The sequence below is a fragment of the Narcine bancroftii genome, chromosome 1 (genome assembly GCF_036971445.1).
Source record: "Narcine bancroftii isolate sNarBan1 chromosome 1, sNarBan1.hap1, whole genome shotgun sequence".
Lineage (NCBI taxonomy): Eukaryota > Metazoa > Chordata > Chondrichthyes > Torpediniformes > Narcinidae > Narcine > Narcine bancroftii.
Genome location: NC_091469.1, coordinates 444,282,367 through 444,303,644, shown reverse-complemented (window position 1 = coordinate 444,303,644; position 21,278 = coordinate 444,282,367). Strand labels below are relative to the sequence as shown.

General features: G+C 39.9%; 1 protein-coding gene across 6 annotated transcripts in view; it reads right to left on the bottom strand.

The window, feature by feature from the left end:
• The window catches only part of LOC138751745 (enhancer of polycomb homolog 1-like), a 224,107-nt gene that overhangs the window by 97,318 nt on the left and 105,511 nt on the right, over window positions 1-21,278 (bottom strand). For 2 of the 6 annotated variants that reach the window (XR_011350146.1, XM_069914448.1), the window contains exon 1: window positions 17,762-18,314. The exons of 3 other annotated variants lie outside the window; for them this stretch is intronic. Coding sequence is in view for 2 of the 3 variants with exons in the window: in XM_069914448.1 (XP_069770549.1) it covers window positions 17,762-17,914 (153 nt within the window). In the remaining variant the exon portion in view is untranslated. Of the gene's footprint in view, window positions 1-17,761; window positions 18,315-21,278 lie in introns of those variants that run through there. One more of the 6 variants, XM_069914452.1, reaches the window with a different exon arrangement.

Genomic DNA, 21,278 nt, shown 5'->3' with positions numbered 1-21,278 from the left:
CTATTGCCCACCCTTTTTTTTTACCTCCCTTCCTATCCCTTTTGAAATATCTAAACCCCCCCCCAGTAGCTTCATCAGCCCTTTCATCAACCAAGTCTTGATAATGGCCACATCATCACAATTTCATGTACTGATCCACACTAAGTTCATCTCCCTTATTCCTGATACTTCTTGCATTGAAGTAAACACATTTCATTCCTTTCAAATGACTATATTTATGCTTCCCATCACTGCCTGTCCTTCTTCACAATCTCACTACATAGTGCATCAACCTTTCCAACCACCTGCTCTAATCTTTGCCCTTTCATTTGGGTTGCCATCCCACTCCCAAACTAGTTTCAATCCTCTCCAATAGATCTATCAAACATTCTCCACCAGGCTATTGACCCCGTTCCAGTGTAACCCATCCTTTTTTGTACAGACCATACCTTTCCCAGAAGGGATCTAAATGATCCAGAAACCTGAAACCCTGCTTGCTGCATCAATTATACAGCAATATGTTCATCTGCCATCTCATCCTATTCTTATCCTTACTGGCGCATGAAACAGGCAACAATCCATTACTACCTTTGAGGTCCTATCTTTTACCTTCTCATCTAGCTCCTTGTATTCTCTCTTCAGAACCTCATCCTTTTCATCCCTCCTCCTTGTCATTAATACAAGTACCGCAACATCTGTCAGCTCACTCTCCTTTATCAGGATGCCATCGATCAGATCCAAGGCACCCCTGACCCTGGCACCTCGGAGGCAACAAACCATCCTGGTGTCTCTTTTGTGTCCAGAGAATCTGCTGTCTGCCCCTTTAACTATTGAATCCCCCATTACTATTGCTCTCCTTCTCTCCCTTCTAAGCTTCAGGGCCAGGCTCAGAGACAGAGACCCAGTCACTGCAGTTTTGCCCCCCAATATCCAAAACAGTTTCCTTATTATCGAGGCAATCAGCCACAGGGATATCCTGCACAACCTGCTTCCTTGCTTTTGCTTTCCTACTCCTAACCATCACCCAGCTTCACGCAGCTTCAGTGTGACTGCCTCTTTGTAGTTCTTATCCATAAACTTCTCATTCTTCAGTATGAGCTGAAGGTCATCAAGCTGCAGCTCCAGTTCCCCAAAGTTTGTCTGCAACTTGATGCTCCTCGTGCAGGTATTAGGGAGATGACAAGTCTCCTAGAATTCACACATCTTAGATGAACACTCCACTAACCCTGTGGCTATTCTGACTATTTTGTTTTAGCACTAATACAAGGTCAAAGAATAAACAATAATAAAATCATACCAGAGTCTTAACTTAATCTCCGCCTTATTCGCCAAAGCCTCGAGTGAAAGCCTCAACTTGCTTCTCTAACTCTGCTCCATTCACAAAATGGCTGCTCCCTCGATGATCACTCTCTTTATACTCTCACCTTCTTAAACTGTCCTACTCTCGCTCCAACTTCTGTTCACTGGAAAACTTTTCAGCACAATACTCATCTTATAAATTGTCCCTCTAGGTTCAGAGGAGTGGAAAATGGCAAATATAGTACTGTTATTTAAAAACAGACCTGTTATTCTGATGTGAGTGGTAGGGAAAATGCCAAAGGATTTGGAGGTAGAATGAAGAGATAGAATCTATCAATTCTTGGAAGGGTAGGGGAAAATTAAGGCGAAACAGCATGGATTTGTGCATGGGAAATAGTGTCTTACAAACTTGATAGAATTTTTTGACGCAAGAGGCCCAATGTGGTAGGTTGGCATGGAAGGTTAGGGCACATGGGACAGGTGACCAACTAGCCAACTGAATAAAAAAATTGGTATAACAGTTCAGTCAGTTAGTGATTGTAGAGGCAGTTTTTCCAGACTGGAGAACCATCATCCATGGAGTGTCTCTGGGTCTCTCTGGACAATAGTATGCTCAATTTTGCACAAAAGAATAACTTGATTATCAACAGTAACGGGGTCCGTAAACAAAATGAAAAGACAAAAACTGAAGCATTCACTTCCATGATCAGTAACATTTGCCAAATAGATTAATCTTGGCTTCCTTCCAAGACCTCCACAGAAACTGTTCTCCAGTCAATTCTATTGCTATGAACAAACAGCTGAGAATACAGGATATAGAAAATGCGTCTGGAACAGCCAATACCTCAGTGGTAACACAGAAGACATGTACTCCAGAACTACCTGTATTGCTACCCAAATTATTCCATTATAGTACAATGCTAGCTTTTAACCAGCATGGAAAATTGCCCAGGTACATCTTGCTCACAAAAAAACAGGAAAATTTTATCCATCCAATTATTAGTTTACTCTCAATTATTAGAAAACTAATGGAAGCTATCATTGATAATGCTATCAACCAACACTTATTCACCAATAACCTATTTACAGGTGAGTTCGACTGACTGGCTCAGACCTCATTTTAGTTCATCCAAGTCAATGATAAAGGGAATAAACACCAGTGTCTTAAGTTGCATCTGCAACAATGGAAGATGAGTATAACCAAGTTAAAAGCCTTGAGGTGGTTGGCAAGCACAGCAATAACATAGGAATATTAATTGTGTTCTATAGAGATAATCCATTGGTCTGTTCACAGACCTGTTTGCTGTATTAGATATTTTTTTAACAAACTTAAATTTAAAACCTTAGCTAGTCTGACAAATACTCAGGTTGTTAGGTAGAAATAGTACAGAAAAAAAATTATGTGGCAGTTTGAGCCTGCTATATTGTTATTTATCAAAATCATAACTTTTTTGCCTCAATGCCATTTTCTTGCACTACATCCAGAGGTAGTCCAATGAATCTTTGCTGCACTCTTTGGCAAATTCTTGATTGGGTATGGAATCCAAAACTGTATGTAATACTTCAGATCCTATCTTCCCAAAGCTCTACATATTTAAAATAAGACTTTCTAATTTGTGCAAGCTACAGACTAATTTCCTTTACCATTACCACCACCCAATCTTTCACCAGGATAACCATAGTAAAACCCAAGTTTTACCCTAAAATCAAGCATCCAGCAAAAAAATTCCAAAGAAAATAAATAAAAATAGAATAAGATTAAAAATTTTAATACAAGTTTAAAATTGTTAAAGTAAACGTTCTCCAAGTAACACATACACCTTTGGTGAAGGTGGGAGCAAATATTCAGCCAGCAGAAGGCCTTGATTGTGCTTTGCTCGTAGCAGCTTTTTGAATAAAGTTGCATTTGAATAAAATAGCATCACTCAGGATGAAGTGTTGGTGATGCCACTCGCTGTTAGGGTGACTCTCTTAAAGTGTCCCCTTATCCCTACTTAGTAAGAGTCTTTATTAGTGTATAGCAAGGCTTTATCTGTAAATTTTGGGGGAGGGGGTTAATTATAATGGCAACATGTTTAGCGTAGCAGTTAGCGCAACGCTGTTACCGTGCCAGCAACTGGAGTTAGAATTAAAATTTTATTTTTTTTAAGTTACAGGAATTCAAGTCAAGCTAAGTTTATTGTCCTGATTGTACAAGAACAACCCAACAAAAAAGTATTCTCTGGTCCTCAGTGCAAAAAAACCCAGACATAACACAAATAATCTGATTAAAGTGAACTTTATATAATTAAGGACCACAATACTTATTTTTTTTCCAAATTACTTTTTATTTTTCACTTTTTTTGTCTTTTAAACTGTTTATTCTTAATGCTGTTGTATTAGTTAGGCACTGCAAGAGTGTGACTCAAGCAACCGGAAAACTCTCTTATCCAGCATCTACCAATCCTCCTAGGTGCCGGATACCAGGGGTTTTACTTTATATTACTTTTCTGCTATGTTCACCAAACCACATGACCTTAATTTTCCACATTATATTCCATTCTCTCATATTCTTGCCAACTTACTCTCACCTCCTTTAAAGCCTATTTACATCCTCGTCTGTACAGGTAGTCCCCGACTTATGACAGTAATCCATGACTGATGGATTGGTCGTAACTCAGATTTGCCCCACCATGCATGGCTTAACAAGATCTTAAAACAAGTTTTAAAACAGATTTTCAACAAATGAACCTTTAATGAAGAATGTTAACATATATTCAGAACAGTACCTTTAATAAAGATACTTAACATAAACTTTGAGTAAATAATGTAATTGGACTCAGGTGTTGGGCTACTGTCGGGAGAAGGGACGGTTTACTAAAAATTGTGTTTTAATTTCAAACGTAACTACAACCATTAATGAAATCCCAATTTAGTGCGACCCAACTTTTATCGTAATGCATTTTTTTAGACCCAAATTATTGTGTTTAACAGGGTTCCACTGCATACAATATTTTTAATACAAAATATGTACTGTATAGTAGTTTTAATAAAGAATTCTGTTAGGGGATTTACTTCTTTTTGATGGCTGACAAGGCCAGATTGCATTCATGCAATGGGCAGAATATTCTCTGGTAATGCAACTGCATCCCATGAGATGGCTCATTCTATGTGCAGGGACATAGAATAAGACCTGATTGTGCAATAACACAGTGCAACATAATTTGTATGCAAACTGAAAACCTATTAAAAATTAGTCTAAGAACTGAAAGCCACCTCTATGTTGTCATGTACAAATCTACAGAAATTATTCTGGAACATCAATATTCATTTTTGTTGGATTAAACATGAGTCACTAAAGCCAATATACTACATGAAATTTTTTAAAAATCACAAATATTAAAGTCACGGCATTTGGCAGCCATTCATTAACCTCACAGCCTACTTGTCTCAGCAGCATTTCTAGTGGTTTACCAACATCCCTCAATTCCCTTCATATATAAAAAAAACCCAATGCGTTTTGAATGAATGCAATGACTGAAATGCCACAGCCTTGAGTAGAGAATTCCAAAGATTCATCACCTTGAGAGAAATAATTTCTCCTCTTAAGTCTGAAGCCATTTACCCCTTAATCTGAAATTGCGGTCCTGATTCTCGACATCTCAGCCAGTGACAATCCTGTAGAAATCTTATAAATGTCATAAAGATCACTCATCATTCTCCTGAGCAGTGGAGAATGAGACATTGGGTAGACAAGGCCTTTATCACACAGCATAACTGTCCTCTCTCACAAAGGGTTTATTGTATCCTCTCTCCATCTACAGTAATTCTTTTTAGGAGGGAGACTAAAACTGCACACATTATAGGTGACTAAGGCCTCATACAATTGCAACACGATCTTTTTATTGCTATACTCAAATTGTCTTGCAAGCTATTTGCTCTAAAACACTACTGGTTTCCAAATCTATCTGCCAATTTTAATCTGTTTGATAATTATTTCCCAATCTACCACCACGAATTGCTTTTCTGCATAATGCTCCCAAGTAAATCATCCATCAGTTTTCCTATTTATATTCCAATTGACATGTTTTCACCCATTCACTTGTCAATATAGTTGCCACATCCTCCAAAACACTCATATTACCTACTTTGGTATTATCAACAAACTTGGAAAATATGGCCTTCAACAAATTCGTGAATATAGATTACAACATAATGTTAAACAAAAAACTGAAATACTGGATAATTATCAAAAGGGAATTAGTATACAAAAATTTGCAGGGTAGGGAATTGGCCAGCAATGGAACTAATTGGATTGTGCTAGAAGAGTAAACTCAATGGACCAATGATCATCCTTATTAAACTATATTTAAGCTTCTATAATTTTCAATACGAATTTCCTATTTAAAATTCAATCTGATGAATTAATTGCAGTTAATATTGAACAACATTCAGTCAAGAAAAATAAAGCATCATGTATATTCTACACACACACTAAAAATTCCCCTATATCCCAACATTAGAAAAACAAAAAAAGTTAATAAATTTTACAAGATCTGCATAGAAAGAAAAATGGAAAGTCCTCCATTCTAACTTTATTTGAAAATAAGCAAAACACAAGATCTACAATTTTAATAAAAATGACAATATTTCCTTTACCAAAAACTAAATTATACTCCAACATTTTTACATGACTAAACAGTGTGCAAAATCCTGGAAATGTTCAAACTTTGCCACATTGTAAATTGTATTATCGTAAAATTATTTTTATTTCTTTTGGATTGTTATGTATATACGTCATTTGTATGTAGGTTGCATTGTGTGTGCACCCCTATGGTTCGCAGATGCTCTGCTTCGTCTTTGAACTTAACTGCTCAATGTTCCCTGCCTGATACACTTTTATTAGTACATAAAAGAATTATACCTTTACAAATCTGTTGTTACATTATCCAAAGTCTATTGTTAAAATATCACCTAATTTGCTCATACAGTAGCTTACAAATGTTTCCAAAAATGTTTCTATTTAATATATGAATCAGACTTTTCTCAATTATTTTAATCTGAATTTCTTCTGACCCCTCCTTTCAGTGCATATTTCTGCAACCTAGAAGCCATGGTGAAAATAGCCTCTTTCTATGTCATTACAAGAATATAACATCGAATCACTGCACCTTTTTTCTTGACCTTTAATAATTTATTTGATATACTTAAATCACATAATAGCAACAAAAAGGATCACACTTTGAAAAATTGAACTTCCCATGTCTAAAATCATACACAACCGGAACTCTTTTCATACAAATTGAACCACATACCATTAACTTTAAATTTAGCACCTACAAACTAGAACATCTGCTCTACGTCGGAGGTTGGCTACAAAAATTAGACAGCATGCTCTCAATGAATTTAATACGCAAGTTATATTGCACTTTCATTGTCTTTTTGCTTGTTTTCTTAAAGCAATTTTCAACCAAGTTACTTCGGTTTTGGTTTTCCATTAACAGCTTTACAATTCCGTAAAGCTGGACCAATGAAACAGTAACAGTTTTGCACTTTAAAAAATTTTTTTCACATGCAGACCAGTACCTACAACACTAAATTTATTAAAAATCATATTGGTTGAAGAAAATTTCAAAATTCCAAGCATATTTTCACTGTTTGAATCCTCAATACCACACAGATGTAGCCCTCCCTTCAGGAGGCTGTAGGGCTTCGTGAGTGCACATAGTTATTTCCCTATCAAAGTGAACATTGCAAGCATTGAGCTTGTCCAAAGTAAATGCAAATCATTTAATTATAATAACTTTTTTTGCCTTATAGGATGTGATGGGTGCAAGCTCATAGGGACAGAGGAGGAGGTGAGAGGTGGAGGGGTTGTATCACCAATCAAGAAGTGCCACAGAAAATTAACATTTTACCAATCCCTCCAATGGGAATTTAAGATCAATTTTAAGGTGTTACAAAGCTGAGAGAGTGGTATGACAGAGAACAACAAACTGTATTCAGCATGATGGACAAGCTTTGTCTTTGAGCTTGCCAACAATTTAAGTGACTGAGCTTCCATACGGATCTGTAGTGGAAAAAGAATCCAAAGATTGACTACCCACGAAATGCAGAAAGGCCTCATCTTGAGAACATAAACCCCGCTATTTGGCCGGGGAAGTTTTCCTCACCTAATCTCAGCTCAGAGAAAGTGTCATCTTGTAACTAGTGAATCTTTATTGCGCAAGTAGATTTTTTTGGGAGAGGTGAACAAAATCGTATGCAATACTCCAGGCATAGTTCCCACAATTCCAGCATTTATTTTATTCATATTCAAAATCTGAAATGGCACCAGAACATGGCATCCTTTTGCAAGCTGATTCTAGCAGATCCACCTTACATTTACTCTCTTTATACTTACTGCAATACCATTAGCATTCAATTTTGTCCCATCTGCCATTATATCCTGCACTCTTGTTTTAACACTTTATTCTTGCACTTCCTGCTGCACAAGGCTTTTACATTCATAAAGTCAACAACTTCATGCATTTTCACAAGATTCTGTTTGTCTCCCACCATGCTTCACTCACAATTACTGCAGTCAGCTCATCTATTACAAACAATTTAAGATTCAACCCAAAAATTGTCCCCCACTTTTCAATTATAATCCCAATAAAAGAAAAAATAACTGCGCCAAATCTTAACTATTCCTTTGATCTCGCCTTCAGTTTAGCTTCAAACACGTTTGCAATCTCAATTTTTACTTTCCACATTTAGATTTGAGGATTTCCGTATATTTTGGTGTATAAGACGACCGTAAGACAAGTCAGGTCTTGAATTTCATGGTTCTATTATATAAAAGGGTGCATCAGATGATCCTCGCCACCCCCCCCCCTCCAAAAAACAAGCCATCTAAAGATCATGTGCGTGAAGAACAGAATAATTTGATGACGAGTGCTGAAAAATCCTTTACAAAAGGTGGGGCAATGCATGCTGCATCACTTGATTTGCTGTCTGATTTTGTGATCAAAGCATGGGATAAAGTGAAAGTAGAGACTGTAATAAAATCTTTCGAAAAGTGCTGTATCTGTAGTGAACGTAGGATGATTTATTGTGGGACACCGACTCATTGTATTCAGACTGGGACTCATGCGATGACAGTATAAACAGTGAGATTCTCGATGTACTTGCCAAGTTATTTGGCTCAGACATTGAAAGTGATTTTGAAGGATTTTAGATGTGTTTTTTTTTGAAGAAACAATGAACATTTCCTTTCTAATATAAACCAGTATCTTAAAAATTTGTTGTAGGGTAGGGTCTGAGTGGGTTATGGAACCAATCCAGTGATATCTTGAGTAGAATTTTAAGATCACATTTTTGTATCTGACCCCAAAAGACAACCCTTGTTTTTGATGGTTTTTTTTTGGGTGCTTCAAGGGTTGGTCTTATAAACTGAAATATTTGGTTTATCATGCACCACCAGTTAAATTCTATTTTGCACAAATATCTCATCTAAAATCTTTAAACATCCATCAACGCTTTTACGATCTCAATTCTCATTCCTAGTGTACATTTCAAAATTGTAGTCTTCATCACAATTCCTGGCATGGCTTGAAAACCAGTCCTCCCAATCTCTGCAACTCACACCAAATTATACATTAATACCAATCTCAAATTCCAGAACAACTGGCTTCACTGCCTCCCAGTAATTGTTGTCAGCTATCAATCTATAATTGAAAAATTAACTTAAACACTAGTGGTGACAAACCCTACATTGTTCCAAGTTTTTCTTTGCTTTAGAACCTAGAAAACCTAGAGTCGCTCAAATTTTAAAAGTAGACAAATGTTTTTGTTTCAAAATTTTCACTGATCTATCTTGAATTAGGTCTGACATGCACATGCACCTTCGAATTCGTTATGGAGAAAAAACTATTACAAAATCCACAAAATGACGGCAGTAAATAACTGTTGAAAGGAGTAAAACTGTCTTTTACCACCTCTTCAAGTATTGCCTCACTGACAAGTTTCTGATGAATGGTCACTGGTGTAGAAAATATATCAATCATTTTGAAGTGGAAACTACTGCAAATAATTGTTTTATCATCAGCTTGATCAACTTTGATGGAGGCAAAAATATCTCCTTAGATACCATGGTTAACTCTTAATTCAGATCGAAATACAATGCAATGAAACAAACCAGGAAAGGAAATACACAGCAAATGATAGGATATAAGGTAAGACCACAGACCTCTCAAGTCAACAAAGGGAGGTAATCATGGTGATTAACAAGAAATTTTAAAACAGTTAGAGTTCCAATTACATTTCTTTAACTGCCCCCACTAACCTTGGTCTCTAAACCTTATTCCCCTTGCAGCTCTGGTATTTTATCATTTGCCCTACAATATCTTCAACTTAAAAAAAAACCTTTCTCTCCCTCCTCCCATCTTCTGGTTCACTATCTGCAGTATTAACTTTGTTTTCCTGCCTCACTATCAGAAATAACATTGGTTTTATTATTGATGCCAATTTAAAAAAAAATTATGTACTCCTCATGCTCAGTTCGAATCATTTATATTAAAAACAGAATGCTAGAAATACTCAGCAGATCAGTCTGCATCTACAAGAGAATGACTTAACACTTCAGGTTAATGCCCTGAAAGGAATTTAAAAACTGAGCAATCACACTAATGCAAATAATTGGGACTTCTAGAATTATTTGCAGAATTAGACAAAGTCAACAAACTTTTGATGGGAAATAGTATTTTACAGATTATTTTGAGCAAGTAGCAGGGAAAGCCCATGGACATATATTTAGAAAGCCTTTGATAAAATCCAACATGCATAAATTGTTTTGGGAGCAGTGCAATGAATTAGTTGACTGCCTAGAATAAATGGGTCTTTCTTTGAAGTGGGATAAGTTGGTGGTATACCACAGGGGTCAGCTGTTAGGTCTTTATGACAGAGAATGTTACCACACCGTATAGACCCTTCGGCCCATGATGTTTGCAGACTTGCATGAACCTGCAACAATCTAAAAATTCCCTACTTCACACCTCTTTTTCTTGTATAGATGTTCCTATTGTACCAGCCTCTACCACCACCCTTTGCAATGCATTCCAGGCACCTGAATAAAAACTTACCCTGATGATTCACCTAAGCTTTCCACCTTTCACTTGAAAGATGTCCTCTGGTATTTGCTACCATTAATCCAGAAAGGTGATATTTATGCCCCTTGTCATCTTGCATACCTCTATTAAGTTACCTCTCATCCTTCGCTCCAAAGAGAAAAAACCCTAGCTCTGTTAACCTAAGCCGCTTTCAGGTAGAATCACCTGGAGAATGCGGCTCCAGGTGTTTGCGAAGGGACGTTCAGGTGACAGTGCTGAAGGCAGTGTTCTGCCACCTGAAAGGTCTGAAGCGGGGAGAGGGGCCGCAGAGCGAACGTCGGCTCCCGAGTCAGAGCAGGGGCAGCCATCTGACAGCTTGCCTCTTCGCTGCCTGACAGTCCCCCTGCGGGGGTAACTGCAGGGCTGGGTTGGCCCCCCAAGCCCCGTAGTCCCATGCCGGCCGCCCCAGCCCTGCACCAGGGGGCTGTCAGGCAGCGGGGAGTTGGGTCGCCAGCTGACTGTTATCAGCCCGCCATCTGCTAGGCACCTGAAAGCTGGTAGCAGCTTTACCTGGTGCTGCTTTCAGGTACAACGGAGGATTCTCGGAGCAGGATATTATACCTACAGGAGAAGGGTTAGGTAGGTAAACCTCCTGGCCGTGTTCTCCACTTTCAGATGGCCACCCGACAGTTGCATAGGAGTACAATAGGCGGCTTTACAGTTGGGTATTGTGGCCACCTTAAAGTGGCTCTAGTCTTACAAGACATTCTCCAATCCAGACAACACCCTGGTAAAACTCTGCACCCCTACCAAAGCTTATACATCCTTCCTGTAATGAGGTGACCAGAATTGAACACAATATTCCAAGTTTTACAAAGCTGCAAAATGACCTCATGGCTCTTAAACTCAATCTGTCCACTAATAAAGGCAGCCTACCATAGGCCTTTTCAACTAAGAGGTTTCTGTTCTTCCACACTTAAGAATCCTGTCATTTACCAGGATGCTTATCAAAGATTTGGATGATGGAAATAGAGATGTAATATTTTAAAGTTTGACAATGGCATGGGGCTGTAAAATGAAAGAAAAAGGGATTTAAGGTGTTTTTGATACATTCAGCCAACAAGCCAAAATATGACAAATATAGCATAACATTGATAAATATGAATTATCAATTTCCGCAAGAAAACCAGTGTATTATTTAAATAATCTTAGGTTGTGAAGAATTGGAAAAAACCATGCTTTGGGTTCTTGTACATCAGTAGCTAAAAATCTTGTAGAAGATATCAAACTTCTGAATTAACAATGAATCACAGATACTAGCTCATGTCTTTTTCTTGCACTATTTTTATTTATTTTACATAAGTGTTTGCATTGTGATGCTGTCACAACAAATTTTGTGACATGTTCATAATAATAAATTCTGATTCTGCAGATTGTTGGCTCTTATGGGTATGGAGTGTTTAGGATAAGAAACAAAGCTTCTTTCTGGAATTATATAGGACCTTGGTGAGGCCACACAGGAATTGGTCTCCAAGTTTAAAAAAATACATGTAATATATAGCAAGTGCAATAGCCACAAAATTGAGAAATATGGCTGACCAAGTTTTTATTCCTAGGAGTTTACAAATATGAGACATCAAAATTTTGACATGACCAGCAATCAACCCGAGGAAGAATGTTTTTGCATATTTCGATGGCTTCAGGCAAAAAGTCAGACCAGAGTTCCAGGTTTAAGGGCAAGAGATTTAAGATTGAAACGAGAGAAGATTCTCAACAAAAGATGACCAATCAGTGGAAATAAATCTCTACACTCTAAAGTAGCAAGTTGCTACATTTAAGGAAATCTATGCATTTTCTGATCAAAATGGGGAAAATTGAGAAATATGGTATCCAGATAGATGTACAGTCATGATAGTACACAGGAGGTTTAAAGATTAAATGACTTACTCCTATAGAGGCAAAAAAATTGCAGATACTGGAATCTGAAGCAAAAATACAAACTGCTGAAGGAATTCAGGAGGTCTGCAGCATCTCTGAAGAAAAAAGCATGGCCCAAGTTTCAGGTAAAGACACTGTATTAGGACAATGCAGGTTCTTGACCCAAAATGTTACCCAGTTCTTTTACAGTAAATATATAGCTAGGCCTGCCAAGTTCCCCCAGCAGTCTGTATTTTGGCCTACCCCTATTTTCTACAGTTCTGTTTCTTCAAAGTATCCTTCACAGAGCCTCAAAGGAAATAACCGTTAATACCAGAACTCTTTAGGTGAAATTCCAGAGGTGAAATAAGGCAAACACCAGAATCCATGACACAGCACAGCTAATCATATACCACACATCTGAGAAAATGGCAACAAGTTTGCCTCTTCTCAGCATAGAACAAAAGTTGGTGGCAAACAAATAGTTGCATGTTGATAAATAAGAAATCAACATGTTACTGTTCAGTACTTCAATTTTCTAGCTACATTACCACAAACATCCTGCATATACAAATAAAATTTTGCACAAATGTAACCTCTGCAAGTTCAAATGTTCAAAAAAATTGCCCAATGAACAATCTTCATAGTTAATAAAAGGAAAATTTCACTCATTTGTATTTTGATACAAAGCTGAAATGGATGTTTTAACACAGTTTGATGAAGGGATCAAGCCCAAAACATTGGTGATGTATCTTCACTTTTGCTACATAAAGGCACTGTTGACCTGCTGAGTTTCAGCATTTGTGTTTTTTCTTTTAACACAACTAGATCAATTCCTTTATGGAGGATTTTTTTTAAAAAATTGTGGCAAATTCCACATCTTAACTTATTTTTTAACATGCCCCTTGGGTAAAGTACCTTGGAAGAAAATTACACAAATCCTACAAAATGTGGATAAGGCAGAACAAAACAGACTAACCGCATAATTTGTAACTATCCTCATTTTAATTGAGATTTTATTTCTGAAAAAAAAACATATTGCTCAACTTTCAAAGTGATTAGATTCATGTTATGAAACATTGTCCAGGGCTGTATATGATTGCACTCATAAATGAACTCTGAGAATAACTCTGAAATTTGAAGTGAAGGAGGAAAGTGATTGGAGTGGAACAGTCAGATTCTGACTGTTTTTGACAGCAGAACAGTGGCAAGGAATTTTGATCATCTAAGGATATAGAATTAGGGTTACTGTTCAAAACCAGCTGTCTATTTAAGATAGACATGAGGAAAAATTTCTCCTCTGAAAGTGCTGACTCTTTGGAACTACAAAGGTAGTGAAAACAAAGGAAGTATGTGGTAGATGAAGGTTCATCGGGGTGTTGTCAAATGGAAGGCTGTTAGTGAAAAGGAGAGATGAGATAGGGTCAGTTAATTCTCAATGGATGATCTTAAAGGTTTTTTATAACGATAATGGGCATATACAAGATATATAGTTAGTAGCTCTTTAAAGCAGGAGCATCTACAATTAGATGTTACAGGTTTAACATGAAAGGGGACAAATATGAAGAAATTTTTCCCTACAGAGGCTGGTGAATGTCAGGAACAAGCCACCAGAGGGGTTAGTGTAGACAGACACAATTATAACATTTGTAAGATGCTTGAACAGGTCATAAATTGGAAAGACATCACCTCGTCCTTAGTTCAGCAAATCTTCATCTCTCTCCTTTATGATTTTTAGACTGCGAGCATGTAACAGCACAATCAAGGAATTTTACCGCTGCACGGGCAGTCTAAAAAAGAATGGGCAGGAATTTTGAGTCAATTCCTGCACCTTGATTTCTCCTGCAGGACCCCTACAACTTTTTGGAGGGAGCTTGCAGTGTGAATTATACTGGAAAAATTCATTGATGGTCATCCACTGCATGTCCAGCCACTGGGACTGTTGCACTCAGGTACTTGCAGTTTAAAAGGGACCTCAGTGTGTACAACCACACAGGCAGTAATTATGTTAATTTTTTTCAGTGATTTTCCTGACATTGCAGTCTAAAAACTACTTTATTCACCAATCCCCCTCCTGCCCCAATCTGATTCCGCTCTCATTATACTGGCTACCTCTCTCCTGCACTGTCTTGATGATGTGTTCCATCCCAAAACATCGATCATCCTTTTTCATCCACCGATGTTGCTTAACTCACTAAGTTCCTCCAGCAGATTATTTTTTGCTCCAGTGTTACGCTGCTGGAGATGCTATCTAAGTCCTATCTGACCCAACTTTCACTTAGCACTTTAAATTACTTCAATATATCCACAAAGATTATATAAAAAGTCAAATCCTATGGTCTCTTCCAAAACATTGCTCAGGATCATTTATCCGAGAGCAGATTGAGCTTTAAAATGAGATGAGATAATGAAAGAATCTATTGTCATTACACAAGTGCAATGCACAGATTCGCCAAAATTCTTGTTGCAGCCAAATAGGTAAATAAGATACACCAACTACAATAGTATAATTAAAATACTGTAACATGCCAACATGGAAAAAGATAATATGAAAAGGAAAATAAAATAATTATTCACAATTGCAGTTCTGAAAGAAAAAAGATTTCAATAGTTCAGGCAGATTTTGTGGCAGCCTGGAATAGTTAGGATTAGTAAGCAGAGGTTCAAGAACTTTCTGGCTGTTGGAAAGAACTGTTTGTTAACCTAGAGGTGCTGGATTTTATGCTTCTGTACCTTCTGCCTGAAGATACCAGTGAGAAGAGATTGTGACTGGGATTCTTTATGATGTTGGCTGCCTTGAGGCAGCATCTCACATCGATGTCTTCAATGAATGAGAGATCAGTGCCAGTGATGGACCTGGCTAGGTTTGGCACTTTCTATGGCCTATGTTCATAAACATTCATTTCCAAACCAGGCCACAAATCCATTGCTCATTATACTTCCTCCACTACACCAGTTTGCACACTGAAATGTCACAGCAGGATGCATCAAACCTCCATCTAACTTCAAATCAAAACTTTTAAAGCATGTTACTACTAAAACTTGTGTATTCTGTGTAGTTGTCAAAGATCCTAGAGCATTTTTTGCAAGTTCCTTAAATTAATTGAAACTACAAATGCTAATTTGCCATTTGAGTGACCATGTACACAATTAGGCAATAATTCAAAAATAATTCTTCTGGTAAAAATGAAAGCTGCCATTCCCAATAGACATTCAATCTATATTCACTTTCAACATACTGTACTAGATTTCAGAAGTATCCACTCTTTCACAAGAGGGACAGAGCTCACTCTCTTGTCCACATCAATGGAAGTGAAGTACTGTATCTTTACACACAGCTTTACGTCCTCAGGCGCAAGCATCTCTAGTGACTTGTCCTGATCCACCCACATTGCAACGGCCAAGTGAATCTACTTCCCCAGAAATCCAAAAGAAATTCCACACGTCACCTGTATCCCTTAGCAACTTCCACAGATTATCCTTGCAGGGTGCATCCTAACATTGTATGAGAGCCATTCCATGTTTAGGTGGTTCAACCCCCTCTCCTCCATTGGCTCCATCTATGACTCTTACTGCCTTGAAAAAGCAGTCAACATATTAAAATACTCATCCTACTTACCCACTCTGCTCCTCCTTCCTGTCAGGAAAATTCTTTCCTGCTATTACCAGATTCCTGAATAAAACTCAAAGTAGTAAAATTATTCTATCTTTGGTCTGTACTGCTCAACTTGTACTGTATGCAAGATGTCTAGCTGGACTGCATCTTGGTTCATGCGACAATAGACTTGAAACTGATCATTCACTGAGAAAGTAAAGTACAAAAAGCATCTCATTTGCATAAAATGAAAACTAGATAACACCGAAGTATATACAACTCGTAGGACAATAGTTAAAATGAACTCCCTTCCAGCTGAAATCCTGATCCTTAATTTTCCAAATCTATATGCATCTTACATTCAAATTATTTTTAAGATAAAGTGTTCTAATTAACTGAATAAATTAATGTCATATAATTTTCAATTCTTGTTGGAAACCACGCTATAATTCACTTTCCCCAAAGTTCCAAAAAGATTCAGCTTCAATCTCATGTTGTGGTGCCTGAACATTCTCCATGGTACCTCATAAGCTTCCTTTCACATCCCAACAAGGTGTGGGTTGCCTTGAACAAATTGCCCTGACTTAGTGCATAGAATCTCGGAGTGGAAGGCCATATGAAATCAGGGTAGGATTAGTATAAAAAAAAGGCATGTAGTGCTCAGCCAGATTCAGTGACCCAAAGTGCCCATTTCCATACTGTACCTCTCCCATCTATGAGACAGGCTGTGTTTAGAATGTGATAAACTTAAAAATGATAATATGAGCTGAGATACAAATTTAAGAAACTCAGTGCAGTTGATAAGTGATTAGTGTTAAGAGAAATATTTATATATAGATATTAAGTAAGGAAAGGCAAAAAATGGAAATAAACAATTAGCATCCAATGCACAATAAAATTATTTATCTGATAATATGAAATTACATCATTTAGATTTTGATGAGGCTACAATTCTCTTTTACCCTGGAGTTTTAATTCTGCAACACGACACTAGAAGATGTTTTTTTTTAAATGCCTTCTTTGAATATTTGGAAACAGCAATGCAAGACAACTATTGTCCATAGGTCGATGCCTCACACATAATTACACGACAAAGTTGAGCGAAACTGCATTGCAATCATCAATGAGCTTCAAGTGTTCAGGGATGCACTGTAAGTACGCCATGAAAGTTACTATAATTCACACACGCGTTGAGATACAAAGAAAATCCAAAATCGCGTTTGCCAATATCCAAACAGCTTAGAAGTCAGAGACGTCACGTCAATCGGGCACACACTGGAACGGACAGACGCAGCAACCACCAAAGGAGCAGTGACAACATTGTGAAGGACTGGTCAGCCGAGCCACAGCCCCCCCCCCCCCCCTCCCACCTCGCTCGGAGCCGAGCTCTCGAGCGCCACCCCGCGGCTCAGGCCGACCACTGCCGTGGGTCGAGCTCAACCCAGACACAGAGAAACACAACAAAATGGCCGCTCCTGTGCGGTCACGTGACCCCCTTTTCCCCCTGTACTCCGGAGCCTGAGAAGAAACCCTCTCGCTTTCCGACAGGATAAAATAAACGTCGGCTGGGGTCGGCGAGCGGGCGCGCGCGCCGCCGCCCCCCCCTCCCCCCCAGAAACGGGGCGGGCGGGGCCGGCCGGCCGACGAGCCAGCAGGCGCCGATCTCGGTGGCCGAGGAATGCGAGTGTGGGTGGTTCCGGGGCCGCCTGCGTTTCCGCGGCCCGGCCCCATGTTTGGGAGGAAGCGAGCGAGAGCCGCGTAATGGCGGCCGCGCTGGCTGCGCACACACCCAGGCACAGCAAGCCCACCTGCGAGCGTTCGTTTTTTTAAAACACACACACACACACATACACACCACGGCCGTCGACGCGCACACCCCACAACAGCACGAAAATCGACCTACCGATTCCTCCTCCTTCTCCATCCCCGTGGGCATCTGGGGCACCGCTCGGTTGATGGAAGCATATTCGTGCAGATCCGGCAAGTCCTCGCATCGATACACGGGCAGGGGTTTCGATGCATCGAGCGCCCTTGCCCGAAACGACAGTTTGCTCATTATTCTCCCTCTCCCTCGATTTTGTGTGTGCGTATTCGCGGCGAATTACAAACCCAAACACCACCGCGGGAGGGAGGAGGGGGTGGTGGGGAAAGGGGAGGGGGGGGGGGGAATTGGAGATGGTGGAAGGAAATATATAAATATATATATATATTTAAGATGCGCTTTTTTTTCAACAACCGATGAAATGTTGACGCCTATACCCGGCAAAACGTACACGGAGCCGCCCGGAAACTATCATGGATGAAAGTCTGGAGATCCTAGTTCCATTCCATGAAGAGAAAGCGGGGTTGGAAGCGGAAGAAATGCGTTTTTTTGCCCCCGGTCCGTTTGGGTTCCTTTTGTCGGCTTCAATACGCCATGGCCAACATGGCGGTCATTAAAGTCCAGCCATCCCACAATGCACAGAGGCGGGGACGAGGCTCGGCCCCGCTGCGCGCGCACCCGGGCGGTCGCCGGCGCCGCTCGCAGCTCGGCGCCTCCGGTTCGGAGCGGACGGCTCGGCCTTGGCCCCGGCCCGCCAGCAAATCAGCCGCCTTTCGCTGGCGGGCGACGACGGAGGAAGAGCGCCCCCCCCCCCCCGGGGTTGGAGGGGAGATATTAGGGTTCCTTTTATTTAAAAATTAACTACGCCACGACGTGGATGCCCCTCGCTCGAAGCAACGAGCGCAAACCCGCGTCCTCTCAGCAGCAGCGGGTTTCAAACAGAGCATCTCCCTGGTCCGTGGGGAAAGGGGAGGTGTCACATGCCTTTTACCCCCTCACTGCTCCAGTTTCAACTCAATGGGCAGGTTGGCATCAGCCAACATTGAGCAACCCTGCCGAGCTTCCTGCATGGCCCGGCCACCGAGGGGTGTGTGGGCACGACCGGGGGGTGGGGGGGACAACCTTGCAGCATCCGGATCAACTTGCATTCCTTCCCAGAGCCCACACCAACCCGGGTCCAAAACCGGGTTGCACAGCGCCGCGACAGCCACTAGACTGGATATTGTTTCTATTTCATTCGTGTCCTGGTGAGCAGCACGGTGGAGATTTCAGTTCAATAACAGACACTTCAACCTGGAGGCTCTTGGAGCCCCTCCGCCACGGCCCACATCCATCCATTCATTGCAAGGTTGCCCAACCTATTGCGAGGTTGATTCAGAACATTCCCTTGCAGAGAGAAAACGATGTTATAAACTCGATCGATTTCAAAGTTCAGGGAAGTGAGAGCTCTGGGAAAATGGGACAGAAGTACTGATGTCTGAAGTGGATCATCAGTATATTGACATTCACATTGAATGAGGGAGGAGGCAAGCTTTCGGGGGGGGGGGGGTCTTAGCTTTTAAATGTTTTATTAAAGCAATCATCTTCATATTCTAATTAAATTTAACAGCTATGGAATAAAACATTGACTAATGGAACTAACAGAACAACTGTTAACAACTATTGCAGAGGACTGTACTTGGTACTATTAAAAGATTTAAAAACTCACTTTATTAAGCAGCCTTGGCAATAACCGTGAGTGGAAATGAACACAATTCAAACTAAATTTAATGGTAAGGTAAAGTAAATAGATCATCTTTTTGCTGCGGCAAGTATATGACTAGATTTAAGGTGAGATGGGAAAGATTTAAAATAATAATGAGCTTGTCAAGTACAATCTGCAGATGCACTGAAATTCTTACTGCAGCTGTAGATATACTAAAAATTATAAATAGTATACTTGAAAATGAAAGCAAAAGATACACAATAAATATTCACAGTTACTATCGTGCATGAAAACACTGGGGTTACAAAAGTGCAGACAGTTTTTTGTGTAGTGTGGTCAGAGTATTTTATCATTAGTGTTGTTAGGGGATATTTGACTGCCTCAGAGCAATGGAACAGTAACTGTTCTTGAACCTGGAGGTACTGAGCCAAAAATAAGCAGCATGAAGAGATTACCACCAGGGTTATGACATTAGCTGCTGTCTTGAGGCAGCACTTTACCTAGATGTCTTTACCGATTGCAACCTTCTGTAGCTTTGTGTTCCTGGGTACTCAAATTACCAAACCAGGTCGTGATGGAAATAGTCAGCAGCACCTGAAGACGTTTGTTTGAGTATCTCCTCAGACTTAGAAAGTAGAGGCATCGGTGTGCCTTCTTCATGGTTGCCTTGATATACTGGCTTCAGGTTCTTGCTGAGACAGGAGTTAATCTGCTCTAATTCAAACTTCTCAGAGCACTTGAAGGTACTAACCCTCTCAACCTTTACATGCACTCAGGTGTGTGGTCCTTTGGCCTCTCCTGTACCAGGTATCATTGTCTGAAAAGGGTGCACAAAATCATTGAGGACCCCTTCCCTTCCACCCTGCTCACAGCATCTTTCAGCTGCTCCCGTCAGGGAAGCGATACAGCAGTACAGATCCAGCATCACCAAGCTGAGGAGCAGCTTCTTCCCACTGGCAGTGAGAATGCTGAATGTCCAAAGGAACTGTTCACACTAACCATCCAAGACTCTCACTTGAACAAGACAATATTTATTTGTAGAGATAAAAATAATTGTACTGCATGTGTTTTATGTCTAGTTGTGGTCTGCATGTTGTGCACTGAGGACTAGAGAATGCTGTTTCATCGGGTGGTACTTGTACAATCAGATGACAATAAACACGACTTTGTAAAAGTTCCTTGGTCTTGGTGACATTGAGAGCAAGATTATCAGTGTTGAACCACCAAACCAGATTTTTGATGTCAATCTTGCATTCTTGCTCATCATTTCCAGTTATTTGGCCAGCAATGGTAGTGGTGTCAGCAATTTTATAGATTGGATTAGAGCCAAACTTGACTGCAGTCATGAGTGTATAAAGCAGGGAACTAAGCACGCACCCTTGTGAGCCGCTATGATGAAGGTCAGCCTGGAAGATGTGATGTGGTCACTCTGCACTGATGGGTCTGCCCATGAGCAAGTCAAGGATCCAATTGCAAAAGGATGAACAGAATCCTAGACCCTTTAGTGTGATCATGTTTAGATGGTATGATGGAGACAATGAACCACAACCTGACATAGGTGTTCTTGTGGTCTAATGCAGAGTGGAGGGCCAGTGAGATGGCATTTGCAATTGGCCTGGTAGGAAAATTGAAGTGGCTCCAGGTTCTTCCTGAAACAAGAGTTAATCTGCTCTAATTTAAACTTTTCAAGGGACTTCATCAAGGTAGATGCAAGGGTCATTGGCCAATAGTCCACTTTGGTCTCTCAAGCAATGGTTTAATGGATGTCCTTTTGAAGCAGGTGGTGACCTCTGACCATTGTAGCAAGAGGTTGAAAATGTCTGCAAAATTTCTAGCCAGTTGCTTTGCGCAGGTTTTAGATTGGTACAAGATTTTGAAGAACATGAGCCAAAT